Source organism: Podarcis cretensis (assembly GCF_951804945.1).
Source record: "Podarcis cretensis genome assembly, chromosome: 1".
NCBI classification, from domain to species: Eukaryota; Metazoa; Chordata; class Lepidosauria; order Squamata; family Lacertidae; genus Podarcis; species Podarcis cretensis.
The window spans coordinates 58,365,440-58,382,893 of NC_137170.1; the positions used below are offsets into that span (position 1 = coordinate 58,365,440).

Consider the following 17,454-nt stretch of genomic DNA (forward strand, 5'->3'; position numbering starts at 1 on the left):
CCCTGCAGCCAGGCTACTTAACAAAACTCATGCTGACAAACAGTGCTAGGAAGAATCACACAGCTAAATTGTATATTATCATGCAAATGGCAAAAGAACCAGCACATGGGACTCTGTGCATTGTGCACAGTGATAAAGGAGTGGAGAGTTATAAATAAGAGTTAAAGAAAAGAGTCCTGTCAGTCTGGGCAGTGGAGTGAAAGAGCCTTCTTAGGGCAGTTAAGGAGGTCTGAGAACAATACTTAGTTAACAAGTCCTATGTATTTTAAAGGTCCAGCATCTAACCTTTGTAAAAACATCATTGTGCTCTTGGGCTCAGAAGTAATTATGATCAAGATGATTCGAACCAGCCTCATCACTTGCGGGAAGCGTTGTTACCAGAAAGGGTGCAATCTGTTGGTGACGAAGCTCTTAGCTTACAAAGGATATTTGTATGCTCAAAACGATGTCAACTGCACTTACTTTATCTGATGCCTGCAAAATGCCCTCTGACCTCCAGTCTACAAAGGCAGACATCTCCCCAGATGCGGCAGAGATTGTAGTCTCATCTGATAAGCACATACAGTTCAGAGGGAATTCAGCCGCTTTATTCCATACCTCTACATCCTGTGTTTACAAAGAGAGGCGTTTATAACATTGCCCTCCTTACTGTACAGTGTGGCTCCTCAGAAGCTCAATCAAGGCTGCCAAAAGACTTTAAAGACCCAAACCAGTTCTGGCCACGTACGACCTATTGACAGCCTGTATTCATGCGCACCAGAAGACATAGCCAGCCAGTTCCCTGGAACCCAAACAAGCATTACAATACACACTGATAAGGGCACTGGCGCTGTTTAGATAATGGATCTCCCTTGCTAGATGGGGGTTTTGAACTTTAGTGGCAATTATGTACACATTTCATTTCAGCTTCTATCCCCTCCTCCCACCTAGATCTGGATAGAAACTAAGCTGAAACGAAGCCCTGAATTATTCTGGCATGAACAGTAAGTCATAGACTTTTCCATTTGTTATTGGTTTCCCAGAAACCAAAATGGAAAAGGAATTAACAGCTGCTGAATATGGCACATGCTCTCAGAGATGCTCTGATTTTATAGCTCATGGTACTACTATAACAGGTTTTTCACCAGTGTGTGAGAAGCAACCAGCAGGGGCAGTCAGTGCTGAAACCTGAACTGACTGAATCAAGTCAGTTTTTAAAAATACACAGTAATTCTCCTGGAAATTTGTGCAGGAATTCTTACTCAAATCAGCAGCAACCATTAGACATGCGTGTTACGCATTCTTGATGAGCACAGGGTTTTGGATAAGCCAAGGCACAGGGAGAGAGGCTGCAAAATTAACTCTAAAGAGCAATTCTGTATGGAACAACTTAACTCTTTTATCCCAAGTAAAGAAAAACACCCATTAAAATAAGGAAAGAGAAGGGAAAGTGTCGGAAGAAAAACATTGCTTTTCATAAACCTTGAACACAAAAAAGGCAAAACTTTTAACACATTTTTACTGAAATATCCATTTCTTTAGTATGTTACAGAAGAGCTTAAGAACATACGTCATGTACCTAAAATGCAGACTTCTTTTAAAATAAAAAAGTCTTTTTATAAAAAAAATAAGAAAAGTCAAAGTAAAGTGCATGAAACTGATGTTTTCCTCCTCCAGATTAATGCATCAAAACATTTTAATACACTGACAATACTATATAAACCTGGGAATATTTTCTCCTCCATCACCCCATTAGTCAATTATTTACTGTACAGCAGTGGTTACATATAAAAACAGACACACAGAGAAACTAATGATATTTGCCAAATGCTTTTCACTGGTTAAAGTCAAGAGCTACTGAAATAGTGACTTTCTCATCACTTCTTCTTTTTTAAAATACTAACTTTTGTCAAAACTATGTCCGCCCTGGCTAGGAAGAGCCACAGGAAAATGCAAGTCCGTAAGTGGGATAGATGCAGATTGTTACTGGATAGCAAGTACTTTTTCATTTAAAATAAAGGGGATTGTTACAGGGAATCTTGTGCACATACAAATCCCCACTGGAAGGAAAAGATAGCTAGTTCCACCCAACCATGGTAATAGCTTCTGCAGAGTATTTCAGAGTGAATTCTTAAGGGATGCTCTTATAAGAGCAATTAAGGGGGGGGCACACTGAAATCTGGCATGAAATTAATACAGGGAAATATATAGCAATTAAAATATACACTTATTATCATTATGCCATGATGTTACAGGAGGCTCCCAGTGGCCTCTTATCCAAGGGACTAGTTAGGACCACACCCATTTAGTTCCAGCATCATATACTCCCAGGCCACAGACTGAGTCCCTCAAAGTTATTTTGGACCCTATTTACTTCGGACACAAAGAAAAGAAAAACAACACACTGTGCAATGGAAGGATATTACCTGGCCTAGTTTTATAGCAGACAATAGTGCAGGACAGGTGCATCAGGGCAGCATTATACCTTACACCTAAAAAGGCCATTGTTTTCAGTGCATCCCTCTGACAAAAATCTAAGCCAACCCAAGTCTCTTTTTGAGGACAGGGTGGGAAGCTAGGAGTACAGCCTGCATAAGGCTGCCTAGTCAGAAATTTCACTTTGGGGGTTGGAATTTAAACTGTGTGCACCAAACAAAGGAAGACCACATTCTGCTGATGGATCCCAGCAGGAAAATGTCTGGGAACCATTAACTAGTCTCTACGCCCTCCCCCCTAAAAAAAAAAAAAATGCTCTCTATTATTAAGTTCATTTTTCGGCAGGCTGGTCAGATATTTCAAGGCAAGGTTTCCAGAAGTGCTCTAGACCAGAAGCTGCGTTCCAGCCACCTACAACCGCGGCCCCTGCGTTCACCTCCTTTAGGGACACTGCCCTACCGGGCACACCTCCAGTGCCTTCATTACGCCCATGGAAATGTTAAATCCACCCAGGTCCAGAGGGGTCACAGCGAGGCGGCCTTGGCTTTGCAGTGCAAAATGTGCTTGTGGACAAAGTCGACACGGTCCTGCAGCAGCTGCGCTTGCTGCTCGGAGAGGAAGCCCAAGACGCCGGCCAGGGGCTCCCGGGTCCGGTAAAGGTGGAGCAGCTGGGCGGCGGCATTGCGCGCCCGGTGCAGCTCCCGCACCCGCTGGGCGGTGGCCTCTCGGAAGACGCAGACGGAGCGCAGCAACGGCTCGTTGTACTTGTCCCACATGGCCAGCAGCCGGTAGCCGTGCACCAGCCCGGCCTCGTTGTCGAGGAAGACCAGCCCGCCGTTGGGCGCCCGGTGCAGGTTGCTGGTGGCGCGCTGCATCACCCGCGGGTCCCACTGCAGGCTGAACAGGTTGCTGACCAGCCGGTCGAAGTTGGCCGTCATGTAGTCGAAGACGATCAGGTCGCTCCACTGCACCAGCTCCACCAGCTGCGCTTGGCTCAGGCCGCGCAGCTCCCCGGCCGACAGGGGTTGCAGCCGACGGGGGCCCGACGTCGCCGCCGCGCCCGCCTCGGCCCGCCAGGGAGCGGGAGCCACCACGTCGGTCAGGTTGTCCACCCAGCGCGCCAGGCTGACCACGGCGCCGTCGGCCCAGGGGGAGCCGCGCAGCTCGTCGCGCACGGGAGCCCACTGCCCTCCGCGGGCTTCGACCCTCGCCAGCGCCAAGGGGGGCAGCCGCTCCTGGATGCCCAGCAGCCCGGCCAGGTGGTACGAGAGCGTCTCGCCCTGGATCTGCTCCGCGTTGATGCCGTAGCGCACGCACGCGCGGCTGCCGTCCGACAAGCGCGCCAGCCGGTTGGAGCTGCGCCCGCAGCCGCCGCGCTCCAGGGACACGACGCGCGCCTCGCGGGCCGCCCGCAGCCACGACGCCGCCTCCTCGGCCGAGAAGCCCGGCGGCACTTGCGCCTCCAGCGCCCGGCTCCAAAAGATCCCGCCGCGCACGGGCGGCTCCGCGACGCCCCGAGGGGGATCCGCGGGAACAGGCGGCGGCGGCGGCTCCTGCCCACTTTCGCCCGGTCCCTCCGAGGGTTGTCCCGGCAGCGTAAGCAGCGCGCGGAAAGTTTTCTGCGCCGCTTGGCTGGGCGGCCGGAGGAGGCGGCCACTCGACGTCGCTTCGACGCCGGGCTCCGGGGCGCCGCGCCCGCTCCACAGCCCCGCCACGGCCAGCAGCCACAGCCCGGCCACCAAGCCCAGCCCGGCCAGACCCGCGCGTCGCATTCTCCTCCTCCGCCTCGTCCCGATCTGGCCTCCGCCGCCGCTGCCTCAGTCTGCTGCGCTGGGACCCGGCGGCCGGGCGGCCCCGCGGCTCTCCCGACGCCCGCGGCTGCCTCCTCCTCCGCCCATGGCGCGGCGCTGCTCCGAGAAGTCCGCCCGAGGGAAGCAGCCGCCCGCCACGGAGAGGGAGAGAGAGCGCTCTTCTCCGGGCGGCGGGACCGGCGTCTGCAGCGAGACCCTCCAGCTAGGGCAATTCACAAGCGCCCAGACCACGTGGGAGAGCGAGGTGGGGGGGGGGGGAGCGCGCCGACCCAGCCCACCGCCCAGCGTGGCTTTCCGCTTAAAGCGGCGATGGCCCCAGAAAAGCGGGGCCCGCCGTCGGGGAGTGGCTGCCTGTGGGGGGCTCCTGCGAGGAGAAGGGGCGCCTCCCGAGCCACTCTGACCCCGGGAGTGGGTTTTGTTTCCCCTCTGGTTAGCTTCTCAGCCGCGATCGGGGGCATTTCTCCGACGGGGCGGCCGCGGCCACGGGCCCCCTCCTCCCGCGCCTCCCTCCTCCCACCCGGGTTGGGAAGCACAAAGGGTTCGGCACGTTTAGAAGAAAAGATGGGAGCCGAGCGCTGCTTTCAAAGAGCCTTCCTTCTGCTGGAGTGGGAGGGGCAGAGGAGCGTGGGACGGAGCAGGAAAACCAGGCTGGCGAGAGGGGTCGGCTGCTTCCCGGCAACACAGACACAAACGCAGGGGCATTTGACCCTTGCAAGCGGGTAGCGAGGGTCGACGTGCACTTCCCACTTGCCCGCCACGCACAGAAAAGGCTACCCTTCGAAAGAGGGCAGTAGTCATACGTTTAGTTCGCAGGAACCCTACCTCACCCCCAGGGGCATTTGCTACGCAGTGAATAGTGCACAGGTTATGTGGGGTTCGGATCCTACCAACTGAGCAGCTGCCTTGTAAGATATGCACTAAGAAAGGCAGCATTGGTGAGAAAAACAACTGGAGAAATGTAAAGTATTGCACTTGGGCAAAAAAAAATGAGAGGCACAAATACAAGATGGGTGACACCTGGCTTGAGAGCAGTACATGTGAAAAGGATCTTGGAGTCTTGGTTGACCACAAACTTGACATGAGCCAACAGTGTGACGCGGCAGCTAAAAAAGCCAATGCAATTCTGGGCTGCATCAATAGGAGTATAGCATTAGATTAAGGGAAGTAATAGTGCCACTGTATTCTGCTCTGGTCAGACCTCACCTGGAGTACTGTGTCCAGTTCTGGGCACCACAGTTCAAGAAGAACACTGACAAACTGGAACGTGTCCAGAGGAGGGCAACCAAAATGGTCAAAGGCCTGGAAACGATGCCTTATGAGGAACGGCTAAGGGAGCTGAGCATGTTTAGCCTGGAGAAGAGGAGGTTAAGGGGTGATATGATAAAAGGTAAAGGTAAAGGTACCCCTGCCTGTACGGGCCAGTCTTGACAGACTCTAGGGTTTTGCGTCCATTTCACTTAAGAGGCCGAAGGCCAGCGCTGTCTGGAGACACTTCCGGGTCACGTGGCCAGCGTGACAAAGCTGCATCTGGCGAGCCAGCGCAGCACACGGAAACGCCGTTTACCTTCCCGCCAGTAAGCGGTCCCTATTTATCTACTTGCACCCGGAGGTGCTTTCGAACTGCTAGGTTGGCAGGCGCTGGGACCGAGCAGCGGGAGCGCACCCCGCCGCAGGGATTCGAACCGCCGACCTTTCAATCCGCAAGTCCTAGGCGCTGAGGCTTTAACCCACAGCGCCACCTGTATGATAAAGGTAAAGGTAAAGGTACCCCTGCCCGTACGGGCCAGTCTTGACAGACTCTGGGGTTGTGCGCCCATCTCACTCAAGAGGCCGGGGGCCAGCGCTGTCCGGAGACACTTCCGGGTCACGTGGCCAGCGTGACATCGCTGCTCTGGCGAGCCAGAGCCGCACACGAAAACGCCGTTTACCTTCCCGCCAGTAAGCGGTCCCTATTTATCTACTTGCACCCGGTGGTGCTTTCGAACTGCTAGGTTGGCAGGCGCTGGGACCGAGCAACGGGAGCGCACCCCGCCGCAGGGATTCGAACCGCCGACCTTTCGATCGGCAAGCCCTAGGCGCTGAGGCTTTAACCCACAGCGCCACCTGCGTCCCTACCTGTATGATAGCCATGTTCAAATATATAAAAGGATGTCACATAGAGGAGGGAGAAAGGTTGCTGCTCCAGAGAAGCGGACACGGAGCAATGGTTCCAAACTACAAGAAAGAAGATTCCACCTAAACATTAGGAAGAACTTCCTGACAGTAAGAGCTGTTTGACAGTGGAATTTGCTGCCAAGGAGTGTGGTGGAGTCTCCTTCTTTGGAGGTCTTTAAGCAGAGGCTTGACAACCATATGTCAGGAGTGCTCTGATGGTGTTTCCTGCTTGGCAGGGGGTTGGACTCGAGGGCCCTTGTGGTCTCTTCCAACTCTATGATTCTATGATTCTATGGATCCACATTTCTCGCTGGAACAGTCCTGTTTCCTCTCGCTGAACCGACAAGAGGTAAATTTGGCCCCCTCCACTTGGCTTCTTCGGAATGATCAAATAGAACTATTGTGGCATCAGTCCCTTTGTCTATATATGTATCAGTAAGGTGCACAAATTACAGGTAACACTGGGTAAATATTTATTAAGTGGGAGCTCTTTGAAATCGATCAAGGATGGTTTGAAGTCTAGGCTGCTATCTGCTGGCGTCAGTGATTCCTTTTCTCATCCTCCCACAGAGAAAAAAATGAACTGAGAGGGGCGGGGGGAACGTGAAATCAGAGACGCCAGTCACAACCAGCTTTCTTTGCCAGCTCATTGGCAGTTACACTGTGATCCTCAGGTGTGAGCTCTGTTTTGTTCAGTGGAACATTTTTAAAAATAAAAATGAGTGTACATTGGGTTCCAACATTAAAGTACAATCTGTAATTAGAAGGGATCCAGACAGTTTGATGTAGATTCTGCTTCCACCATGTACACCACCTTTTTTTCCTCTTTTCTTTTGGCTTATGAAGTCATCCCATCTCACCCAAACAAGCTGTCACACATGTGGACCACCAGCTTGGAGTTATTATTTCACACCCCTTTGGGGAATTTTGTATTTACAACAAAGAAGAATGGTCCATCACCAAATTAGAGAATTGCTATGGAATAAAGAGAAATGGGCCACAGCATCCCAAAGCATCTCTAAAGGAATGTTTTATTGACTATTCCAAGAAAGACTATAGGTACATTCTAGAACAGAGGGGCTTATTATTTTCCCCTGGCCCCCATCTTTCTTCATAATGACTTATCCTCTGGACCTTCTCTCCTTGAACTTTCTTAATTCTTGTTTCAATATCCTTCTTGACCAGAGGCAACTCCAGCTGAATACATTACCCCAAAATTAAATTTCTCAAAGTCTAAATGTAACAGTACCTTTCTCAGATCTTGGGGCCTTCACCAATATCAGTTGGTCAAGCAAAAATGCCATGTGTTGTGCAGGAACAGTATGTGTTATCTCTCTAAAAAGCACTTTTGTTTAGAGAATATTGCACCCCCTCCATCCTCAAACAATATATAATTGCTGGGTGGGTGGCTAGTAAGACCAGTGGTCAGGGATGATGGGAATTGTAGTCCAAAAACAGCTGGAGACCCAAGGTTGGAAAACACTGAAGACAACGACAATTACATATCATTTGGCCAGAAGCATACAAGAATTTACTTAGGAAGTTGCCTCATTCCAAGTCAGACCCTTGGTCCATTTAGCTCAGCATTGGCTACTGGCAGTGACTCTGCAAGGTTTCAGACAAGCCTCTTTAGTCCCTAACTGGAGATGCTACTGCAGATTGAACCTGGGGCCTTCTCCATGCCTGATAGATCTTTTGCCACTGAGCCACAGCCCTTCCCCATTTAGCTTGCCGTTCTGCTCCCAACTTTCTTCTGGCAAGTTCACACGGTCATTAAGGCAACACCCCCTTCCTTGCTGTTTGTTGCTGGTATCTGCTATCCAGAGGTATACTGCCTTTGCCTCTGCAGGCACTATTTGGTTATCCTGTCTAATAACCCAGGTGATGCCAGCCCACCTCAAGCCTGATCCAATACTACAAGCTATTCTCCAAGGACTGGGGATTGAGTCACCAATAAAATAAACAAGTCCTCCAAAGCTCTAGCTGAAACTTCCACCAGCCTTCATGAGTATTCAATAAGTGCACAAACCACCTACATTTTCTTCATCGCGGATGTTAAAATTACATAATTGCTTCTCCCCGTCATGCATTATAATGTATTAATCCACTAGCCCCAATTCATTATTTACACAACTAATAAAAGCGTTCAGTGTTTTAATATAAAATGACAAGTTTTACAAGTAATTATAGACACTGTTATCATCCTGGGATAGCACACTTACTGCGATTGAGGGCTCCACCGTGTGGCAAAAAACTGAAATGGATGGAATTCATAAGATGTTGCATTTAGCACTGGAGATCATTCAGAGTGCTGTTACACATTATTTCACAAATCCTTACAGCAGAGTCATTAGGTTGCTGATCATCCTCATACAGTGGATAAGGGAGTGATGCTGAAAAAGCAGTGGCTTGCCTCAAGCAAGTTCTTGTCAGAGATGGTATTTCAACCAAGGATGTGGTTCTGTCTTAGGCAATGTACTGTACTTCTTTGTGTCTTTACTCAGCAGATAGCCCCATTGCATTCAAGGTATCAACTCCCAGAAAAAGTGTGCATAGTATATTGTAGCCTGTCACTATACTGAAATTGGTATGTGTAATCTACATACTATGAAAATTAGTGTGTGGGTATGAATGATTCATCTTTATTTTATGATAGACATATTTTTAAGGTGGCAGATGTTCTTATTTTAATATGGTTTCAAGGTATAAAAACAATAATTTCTGACACTTTATGATGTGTCTATGGTGCAGTATTTATAGCAAACACATTAGCAAAACATGCATTGTACTTTTTATATAACCTTTATTTACTGTAAATAATTGCTGTTCTCTGAAGCTATAAATCACTTTGTTTTTTAAAAATAATAATCAAGTGGTATCTAAATTTTATGAAATAAATAATGTAATTACCAGTAAATAAGTGAGGTTATTGTTATTCCCATTTTACAGATGGAGTACTAATAGCCCAAAAGTACTAATAGCCCATTTTACAGATGGAGTACTAATAGCTCAATGTTGTTGTTGTTGTTTAGTCGTTTAGTCGTGTCCGACTCTTCGTGACCCCATGGACCAGAGAACGCCAGGCACTCCTGTCCTCCACTGCCCCCCGCAGCTTGGTCAGACTCATGCTGGTAACCTCGAAAACACTATCCAACCATCTCGTCCTCTGTCGCCCCCTTCTCCTTGTGCCCTCCATCTTTCCCAACATCAGGGTCTTCTCCAGGGAGTCTTCTCTTCTCATGAGGTGGCCAAAGTACTGGAGCCTCAGCTTCACAATCTGTCCTTCCAGTGAGCACTCAGGGCTGATTTCCTTCAGAATGGAGAGGTTTGATCTTCTTGCAGTCCATGGGACTCTCAAGAGTCTCCTCCAGCACCATAATTCAAAAGCATCAATTCTTCGGCGATCAGCCTTCTTTATGGTCCAGCTCTCACTTCCATACATCACTACTGGGAAAACCATAGCTTTAACTATACGGACCTTTGTTGGCAAGGTGATGTCTCTACTTCTCAAGATGCTGTCTAGGCCTGTCATTGCCCTTCTCCCAAGAAGCAGGCGTCTTTTAATTTCGTGGCTGCTGTCACCATCTGCAGTGATCATGGAGCCCAAGAAAGTAAAATCTCTCACTGCCTCCATTTCTTCCCCTTCTATTTGCCAGGAGGTGATGGGACCAGTAGCCATGATCTTCGTTTTTTTGATGTTGAGCTTCAGACCATATTTTGCACTCTCCTCTTTCACCCTCAATAAAAGGTTCTTTAATTCCTCCTCACTTTCTGCCATCAAGGTTGTGTCATCTGCATATCTGAGGTTGTTGATATTTCTTCCGGCAATCTTAATTCCGGCTAGGGATTCATCCAGCCCAGCCTTTCGCATGATGAATTCTGCATATAAGTTAAATAAGCAGGGAGACAGAATGCAGCCTTGTCGTACTCCTTTCCCAATTTTGAACCAGTCAGTTGTTCCATATCCAGTTCTAACTGTAGCTTCTTGTCCCACGTAGAGATTTCTCAGGAGACAGATGAGGTGATCAGGCACTCCCATTTCTTTAAGAACTTGCCATAGTTTGCCATGGTCGACACAGTCAAAGGCTTTTGCATAGTCAATGAAGCAGAAGTAAATGTCTTTCTGGAACTCTCTAGCTTTCTCCATAATCCAGCGCATGTTTGCAATTTGGTCTCTGGTTCCTCTGCCTCTTCTAAATCCAGCTTGCACTTCTGGGAGTTCTCGGTCCACATACTGCTTGAGCCTTCCTTGTAGAATTTTAAGCATAACCTTGCTAGCGTGAGAAATTAGTGCAATTGTACGATAGTTGGAGCATTCTTTGGCACTGCCCTTCTTTGGGATTGGGATGTAGACTGATCTTCTCCAATCTTCTGGCCACTGCTGAGTTTTCCAAACTTGCTGGCATATTGAGTGTAGCACCTTAACAGCATCATCTTTTAAAATTTTAAATAGTTCAGCTGGAATACCATCACTTCCACTGGCCTTGTTATTTGCAGTGCTTTCTAAGGCCCATTTGACTTCACTCTCCAGGATGTCTGGCTCAAGGTCAGCAACCACACTACCTGGGGTATATGAGACATCCGTTTCTTTCTGGTATAATTCCTCTGTGTATTCTTGCCACCTCTTCTTGATGTCTTCTGCTTCTGTTAGGTCCTTTCCACTTTTGTCCTTTATTATGGAAATCTTTGTACGAAATGTTCCTTTCATATCTCCAATTTTCTTGAACAGATCTCTGGTTCTTCCCATTCTATTGCTTTCCTCTATTTCTTTGCATTGCTTGTTTAAGAAGGTCTTCTTGTCTCTCCTTGCTATTCTTTGGAAATCTGCATTCAATTTCCTGTATGTTTCACGATCTCCCTTGCATTTTGCTTGCCTTCTCTCCCCCGCTATTTGTAAGGCCACATTGGACAGCCACTTTGCTTTCTTGCATTTCCTTTTCATTGGGATGGTTTTCGTTGCTGCCTCCTGTATAATGTTACGAGCCTCCATCCATAGTTCTTCAGGCACTCTGTCCACCAAATCTAAATCCTTAAACCTGTTCCTCACTTCCACTGTGTATTCATAAGGGATTTGACTTAGATTGTATCTTACCGGCCCAGTGGTTTTTCCTACTTTCTTCAGTTTAAGCTTGAATTTTGCTATAAGAAGCTGATGATCTGAGCCACAGTCAGCTCCAGGTCTTGTTTTTGCTGACTGTATAGAGCTTCTCCATCTTTGGCTGCAGAGAATATAATCAATCTGATTTCGATGCTGCCCATCTGGTGATGTCCATGTGTAGAGTCGTCTCTTGTGTTGTTGGAAAAGCGTGTTTGTGATGACCAGCTTGTTCTCTTGACAGAACTCTATTAGCCTTTGCCCTGCTTTGTTTTGATCTCCAAGGCCAAACTTGCCAGTTGTTCCTTTTATCTCTTGACTCCCTACTTTAGCATTCCAATCCCCTATAATGAGAAGAACATCCTTCTTTGGTGTCACTTCTATAAGGTGTTGTAAGTCTTCATAGAATTGGTCAATTTCAGTTTCTTCAACACCAGTAGTTGGTGCATAAACTTGGATTACTGTGATGTTAAAAGGTCTGCCTTGGATTCGTATCGAGATCATTCTATCATTTTTGAGATTGCATCCCAGTACAGCTTTTGCCACTCTTTTGTTGACTATGAGGGCCACTCCATTTCTTTTACGGGTTTCTTGCCCACAGTAGTAGATATGATGGTCATCCGAACTGAATTCACCCATTCCCGTCCATTTTAGTTCACTGATGCCCAGGATGTCAATATTTATTCTTGCCATCTCATTTTTCACCACCTCCAACTTACCCATGTTCATGGTTCTTACATTCCAGGTTCCTATGCAATATTTTTCTTTACAGCATTGGACTTTCCTTTCGCTTCCAGGCATATCCGCAACTGAGTGTCCTTTCGGCTTTGGCCCAGCCGCTTCATCAGCTCTGGATCTACTTGTACTTGCCCTCCGCTCTTCCCCAGTAGCATGTTGGACGCCTTCCGACCTGAGGGGCTCATCTTCCAGCGTCATAACTTTTATATGCCTGTTGTCTTTGTCCATGGAGTTTTCTTGGCAGGGATACTGGAGTGGCTTGCCGGTTCCTCCTCCAGGTGGATCACGTTTGGTCAAAACTCTCCACTATGACCTGTTCATCTTGGGTGCCCTGCTCGGCATAGTTCATAGCTTCTCTGAGTTCTTCAAGCCCCTTCGCCACGGCAAGGCAGTGATCCATGAAGGGGAATAGCTCAATAGACACTATCATATCTATGACGGACGCAGGACTTGCTCCATTACTGAAATCATTACCAGCTTTATTACTGAAATCAAAAGGAAATACAGTTCAAATGTCAAAGTTTATTTTAAACTGTCTATCAAATTATAATGCCTTTTTTCAGATGAAGAAATATTGAGTTTTATGGTGAAACTAGAAGACAAGCTTCCCACTTTTGATGCTGATTTTAAGGTAGAAGGACTGGACAAAAACTGTCTTCATGTAGAACGGTTCATAATAGATTTCACTTTTGTATATTCAAAGATTATTAAATATCTCCTTCCTTCCCCATCTGGCTGTGAATATGGTATTTTAAACTGACCTTTGTGGCAAATTTCTGTTTCCCCAACAATGTTCTTCTTACTCCACCTACAGGCCAAAAGCAATTTTGCCATTTGTTTCTGTTCACTCCTGTGCAACAATATATGAAAACAAATGCAGGCATTAAATGCTTTAAGTTACAATGAAATGCTTCCCACCTTGTTATTAATAAAAATGGGCTGAAAACTGAGATGAAAAGAAGAACACCCTAGGACCAGTTATAATTCTCCTGGGTTCCGTTCTCATTCCCTCCCACCAGCAGATGCAATGTTCTGAAGGTGGTATATGGAAATGCAGGTGTCTTCCCTTGAGGCAAGAGCAGCCCTCCTCCAAAACGCTGCCCACGGTTTTGCATACCAACCCATCAGGAACCTGTTTTCACTGCCTCCCTGGGACTGCAATGACAGAAGGGTCATCAAACACCTGGCAGGCCATGCTTGATGGACCATGTTCAGATTGATGGTTCACAACTTCTGCAAGCCTGCCCTTAAGGAAGAAATATGCATTTGACCTGCTTCGTATTGTGAATGTTTCAGTGACAGAGTGGGAAATATATCTTCCCTCTCCCTTGGTTTTTTTTTAAAAATAAGATAATTTCAGATACCACATTATTCAACCTCTAGGTTGTAGAATTAGCAGGCCCTTAGCCGTTGCCCTGCCAGTCTCTGAAGACTTAGACTGAAGCCATACATCTGGGCTGAGGGACCTGTGGCTGAAACCAACATCTGGAAGGCCACAGGTTTCCTGCTAAATCTGAAACCTTGGTGAAGAAGAAGAGTTTGGATTTGATATCCCGCTTTATCACTGCCCGAAGGAGTCTCAAAGTGGCTAACATTCTCCTTTCCCTTCTTCCCCCACAACAAACACTCTGTGAGGTGAGTGGGGCTGAGAGACTTCAAAGAAGTGTGACTAGCACAAGGTCACCCAGCAGCTGCATGTGGAGGAGCGGGGACGCGAACCCGATTCACCAGATTATGAGTCCACTACTCTTAATCACTACACCACACTGGCTCTCTGGTGAGAAGTTCTGAGCCTCCTGATAGAAACTGAAAGCCAAAGTCACAGGAATATAGGAAGCCACCTTCTGCTTTCTCAGTCTGGAGGGCTTGAGTTAGTTAGTTACTGACACACCTCTTTGGCTGAGGGGCTGTTCCTGAAACTGATGGCTGCCCAGATTCCTTCTTCATGCTTCATGTCTTGCTTTCCAGTTGCCATCTTTGTATTCTGGCTGGGCGTTCTTACCAAAAACCCAACCTGCTTCCCCCATCCATGTGCAGAGGCAGACCTTCGTCTGTTGCAGTTCTGCTAGTAAAGATCCAGTGACACTGATGGAAAGGAAGAAGGAGACACTATATCTGCCATATCTATGCCTTTGAGTCCATTAGTCCCTGCCTCATTCTTCGTGATTTAGTTTCACAAATTCAGCCAATCAGGGTGCTGCATTCCTTCAGTCAATCAAGTTCACTTTAGTCCTATTGCAGTCTGATCCTCTGCTTTATATTGACTTAGAAGTACATCCCATGGAATTCAATGGTGCTTACTCCCCAGTCAGTGCACATACAATTTCAGCCTAAGTGCCCTGGAGTGGGTGAGTATAAAATGGGGATGAGAAACTTGTGAACCTCTAGATCAGACTTTCTCAACCTTTGGGTCCCCAGATGTTGTTGGACTACAACTCCCATCAACCCTGAGCTCTGGCCTTGCTAACTAGGGGTGATGGAAGTTGTAGTTCAACAACATCTGGGGACCCACAGGTTGAGAAAGGCTGCTCTAGATGTTGTTGGCCTCCAACTCCCACCAGCCCCAGTCAGCTGTAGTCCAGCAACATCTGGAAGCCAACAGGCCCCCCATAATTTAGGAGTATAAATTTATTCTGTGAATCACCCTGATTTATTCTGTGAACCATCCTGAGACCTGTGGGTATAGAGCGGTATATAAATAAAATAAATAACTTTGGTCTAAATATCTGGAGTCTGCTCTTCAAGCATAAGTTTCCTTCATGATTTAAGAACATTATAAATTGCATGGGAAAGCTATGCCTATACAGAAGCTCCCCTCCCCCCTGCTGCCATCTTTAGACCTCCTCTCCCAATGGAGCTATGTGGAAGTGGTGTTAATTGGGTCATGTGAATTCTGTGAGCTGAAAATGCCAGAATAGGGTTCTATCAGATCTAGGGTTGAGAGAGAGCTTTTGAGACACTGAATGTCCCACATCCCAGAAGTTCCACTTTGTCCCTTAAATGTTATATGGCTTGATAGAAATGTTATTATTTAATTATTTAATTTTCAAAAAAAAATTGTTTTAGGATACCATGTGATCTATGTACGTGACCATCTAGTTGCCACCAATTTGACAGAGTGGGCTTCAACTCCCCACGACCAAATGTGTGGATGCTAATTCTAAAGGTTTAGGATTGTACCCCTGTAGGTGGACATGTTGTCCCTTTAACATCTGGAATTTCAAGGTGGCTCCACCAACTGGAATAAGGGATGTGGATCATCCCTTCCTCACACCTGAAACTCACCCCACCCCACCTCTGCAAATCTTTACACATATCATGATCTCACAGAAGCCCTGTGTTACTCTACCTACTCACAACAGATGCCATTGGCTGGACAAGAAAGATGCACATCAAGGAGTCAAGGCCATTTGCAGCTACCACCTCTTGTTTCTTCCTCTGTCCTGCTATTGAAAACACTCCTGGCACTTGGATAAAACATTGCTCCTGCTTATATTGCCAACTGTCGCAGTTCTTATCACATCAGATCCTTCTTTGGTGGTGCACAGCTATTTAATATTTATCCAATGCTAGCAGTGTGCTGGGTGCCAATAGTCCTTTTTCTTCTTCTTCTCCAGATTCTTTTTACTGGGCAATGATATGCTAAAAGCTGGCTTTTTATCCCTTGAAACTGCACAGTGTTAACAGGGGCAATCAGGTGTTCCATTGATGGTGCTGATTGTCAAAAACCCGCAATTCCAGATAGGAACAGCCCCATTATCCTGAATAGCTGCTTCTTATTCAATAGGAACCAGGATGGTGTTTCAACAGGAAGGAGCCCAAAGGCTGACACAGGCTAGCATCCGAGAGCAAATCATTATGTGCCGGAAAAGGGAACCAAGGGTACGAATTTAAATTTAGAGATCGTGGTTTTACTAGTAATACATTTTCAAGGAAGTCTATTTCTCTCTGAGGCTAAATTATGCTTCTAAACGAGCAAACCTTTAGGCAGGGAAATCCTCTCAGCGAAGAACCCTGGCTACTGATATACGAACAACAATGCTAAACATAAAGATTTATGCTCTATTGCTTAAAGCATAAGCAAAGAGGCTAGTGGCATGCAAAACTGATTGAATCCCCTTAAGCGAAAGCAAAAGAGATGGGCTGGTAGTGGAATGCAATTAACAGTGAAATGCATCAATACTGGAATGCAAAAGGTGGGTCTTAATAGAGTTGTCACTTGATTACAAAATATTGTACAGCTCAGTTGTATGCATGTCTATCCAGAGGTTCGACTGAGCTCAATGGGCTTTATTCCTAGGGAAGCAAGCGTAAGATTGAAGTCTAAGGTCACCTCCAGATTATCAGTATTTTGCCAGAGCGTTTCATACACATACCAGAAATGTAGGTTTGTGCAATTTAAGTTGATTAAACTGTTTTATCACCCTGGTGCAACAAATCCACTTTTAAAATACCTTTTGTGTTTAGGAGAGTTATGGGAAAATGTACTGCTGAGCAAATATTAACAGGAATACATATTATTTACTTATTTTATTTATTTGCTTATCTGGAGAGTGGCAACACGAGAATGGGCCTTCTTTGTGGTGGCTCCTCATTTGTGGAATGTTCTCTCCAGGGAGGCTCACTTGGCACCATCATTATATGTTTTTAGGCACCAGAATGCAGCGGGTCCCAAGTTCAATTCCTGGCATCTCCAGGTAGGACTGGAAGAGACTCCTGGTCTGAAACCCTGAAGAACCACTCTCAGTCACTGTAGACAGTACTGAGCTAAAATGGAATGATGGTCAGATTCTGTATAAGGCAGTTCCCTATGTTCCTGTGCTAGGGTCCCAATCCATAGAAATTCTGGCTACTTAGAAAAATAACAAAAACATTGCCCTTAAAATCAGAGCTACATGACATGAAATTTGGCCCTGAAATTTGGATTTTGATACAAGACCTCCTGCACAAAAAAAAACTGCACAAAGACCTGACCGAAGGCAACCAGTTAACACTCATATTTTACTTTCTGTCTGGAACTCATTGGCTATTAAACATGCATAGCCTCTATCAGTGTAGCCCAACTCCATGCTTCTGCCTCTTTTTTTTGTTTGATTTTTGGATTATTTTCGTGTGTGTTTCTTTTCTTGGAATATTTGAACATCATCATGGCAAACTTCTGCGTGATTCATTGGTGGCCCTGATTCATCACTTGGGAATTACTGTCTTAGAACAGCGTGTGTTAGCACAGACCTTGTCATG

General features: G+C 46.7%; 1 protein-coding gene across 1 annotated transcript; it reads right to left on the reverse strand.

The window, feature by feature from the left end:
• Nucleotides 1-1,479: 1,479 nt before the first annotated feature.
• FJX1 (four-jointed box kinase 1) lies at nucleotides 1,480-4,292 on the reverse strand. The gene has a single exon (XM_079974331.1). It carries the CDS (start codon nucleotides 4,185-4,187, stop codon nucleotides 2,940-2,942), a length of 1,248 nt encoding a protein of 415 aa, XP_079830457.1. The 5' UTR covers nucleotides 4,188-4,292; the 3' UTR covers nucleotides 1,480-2,939.
• Between the last annotated feature and the right edge of the window lie 13,162 nt (nucleotides 4,293-17,454).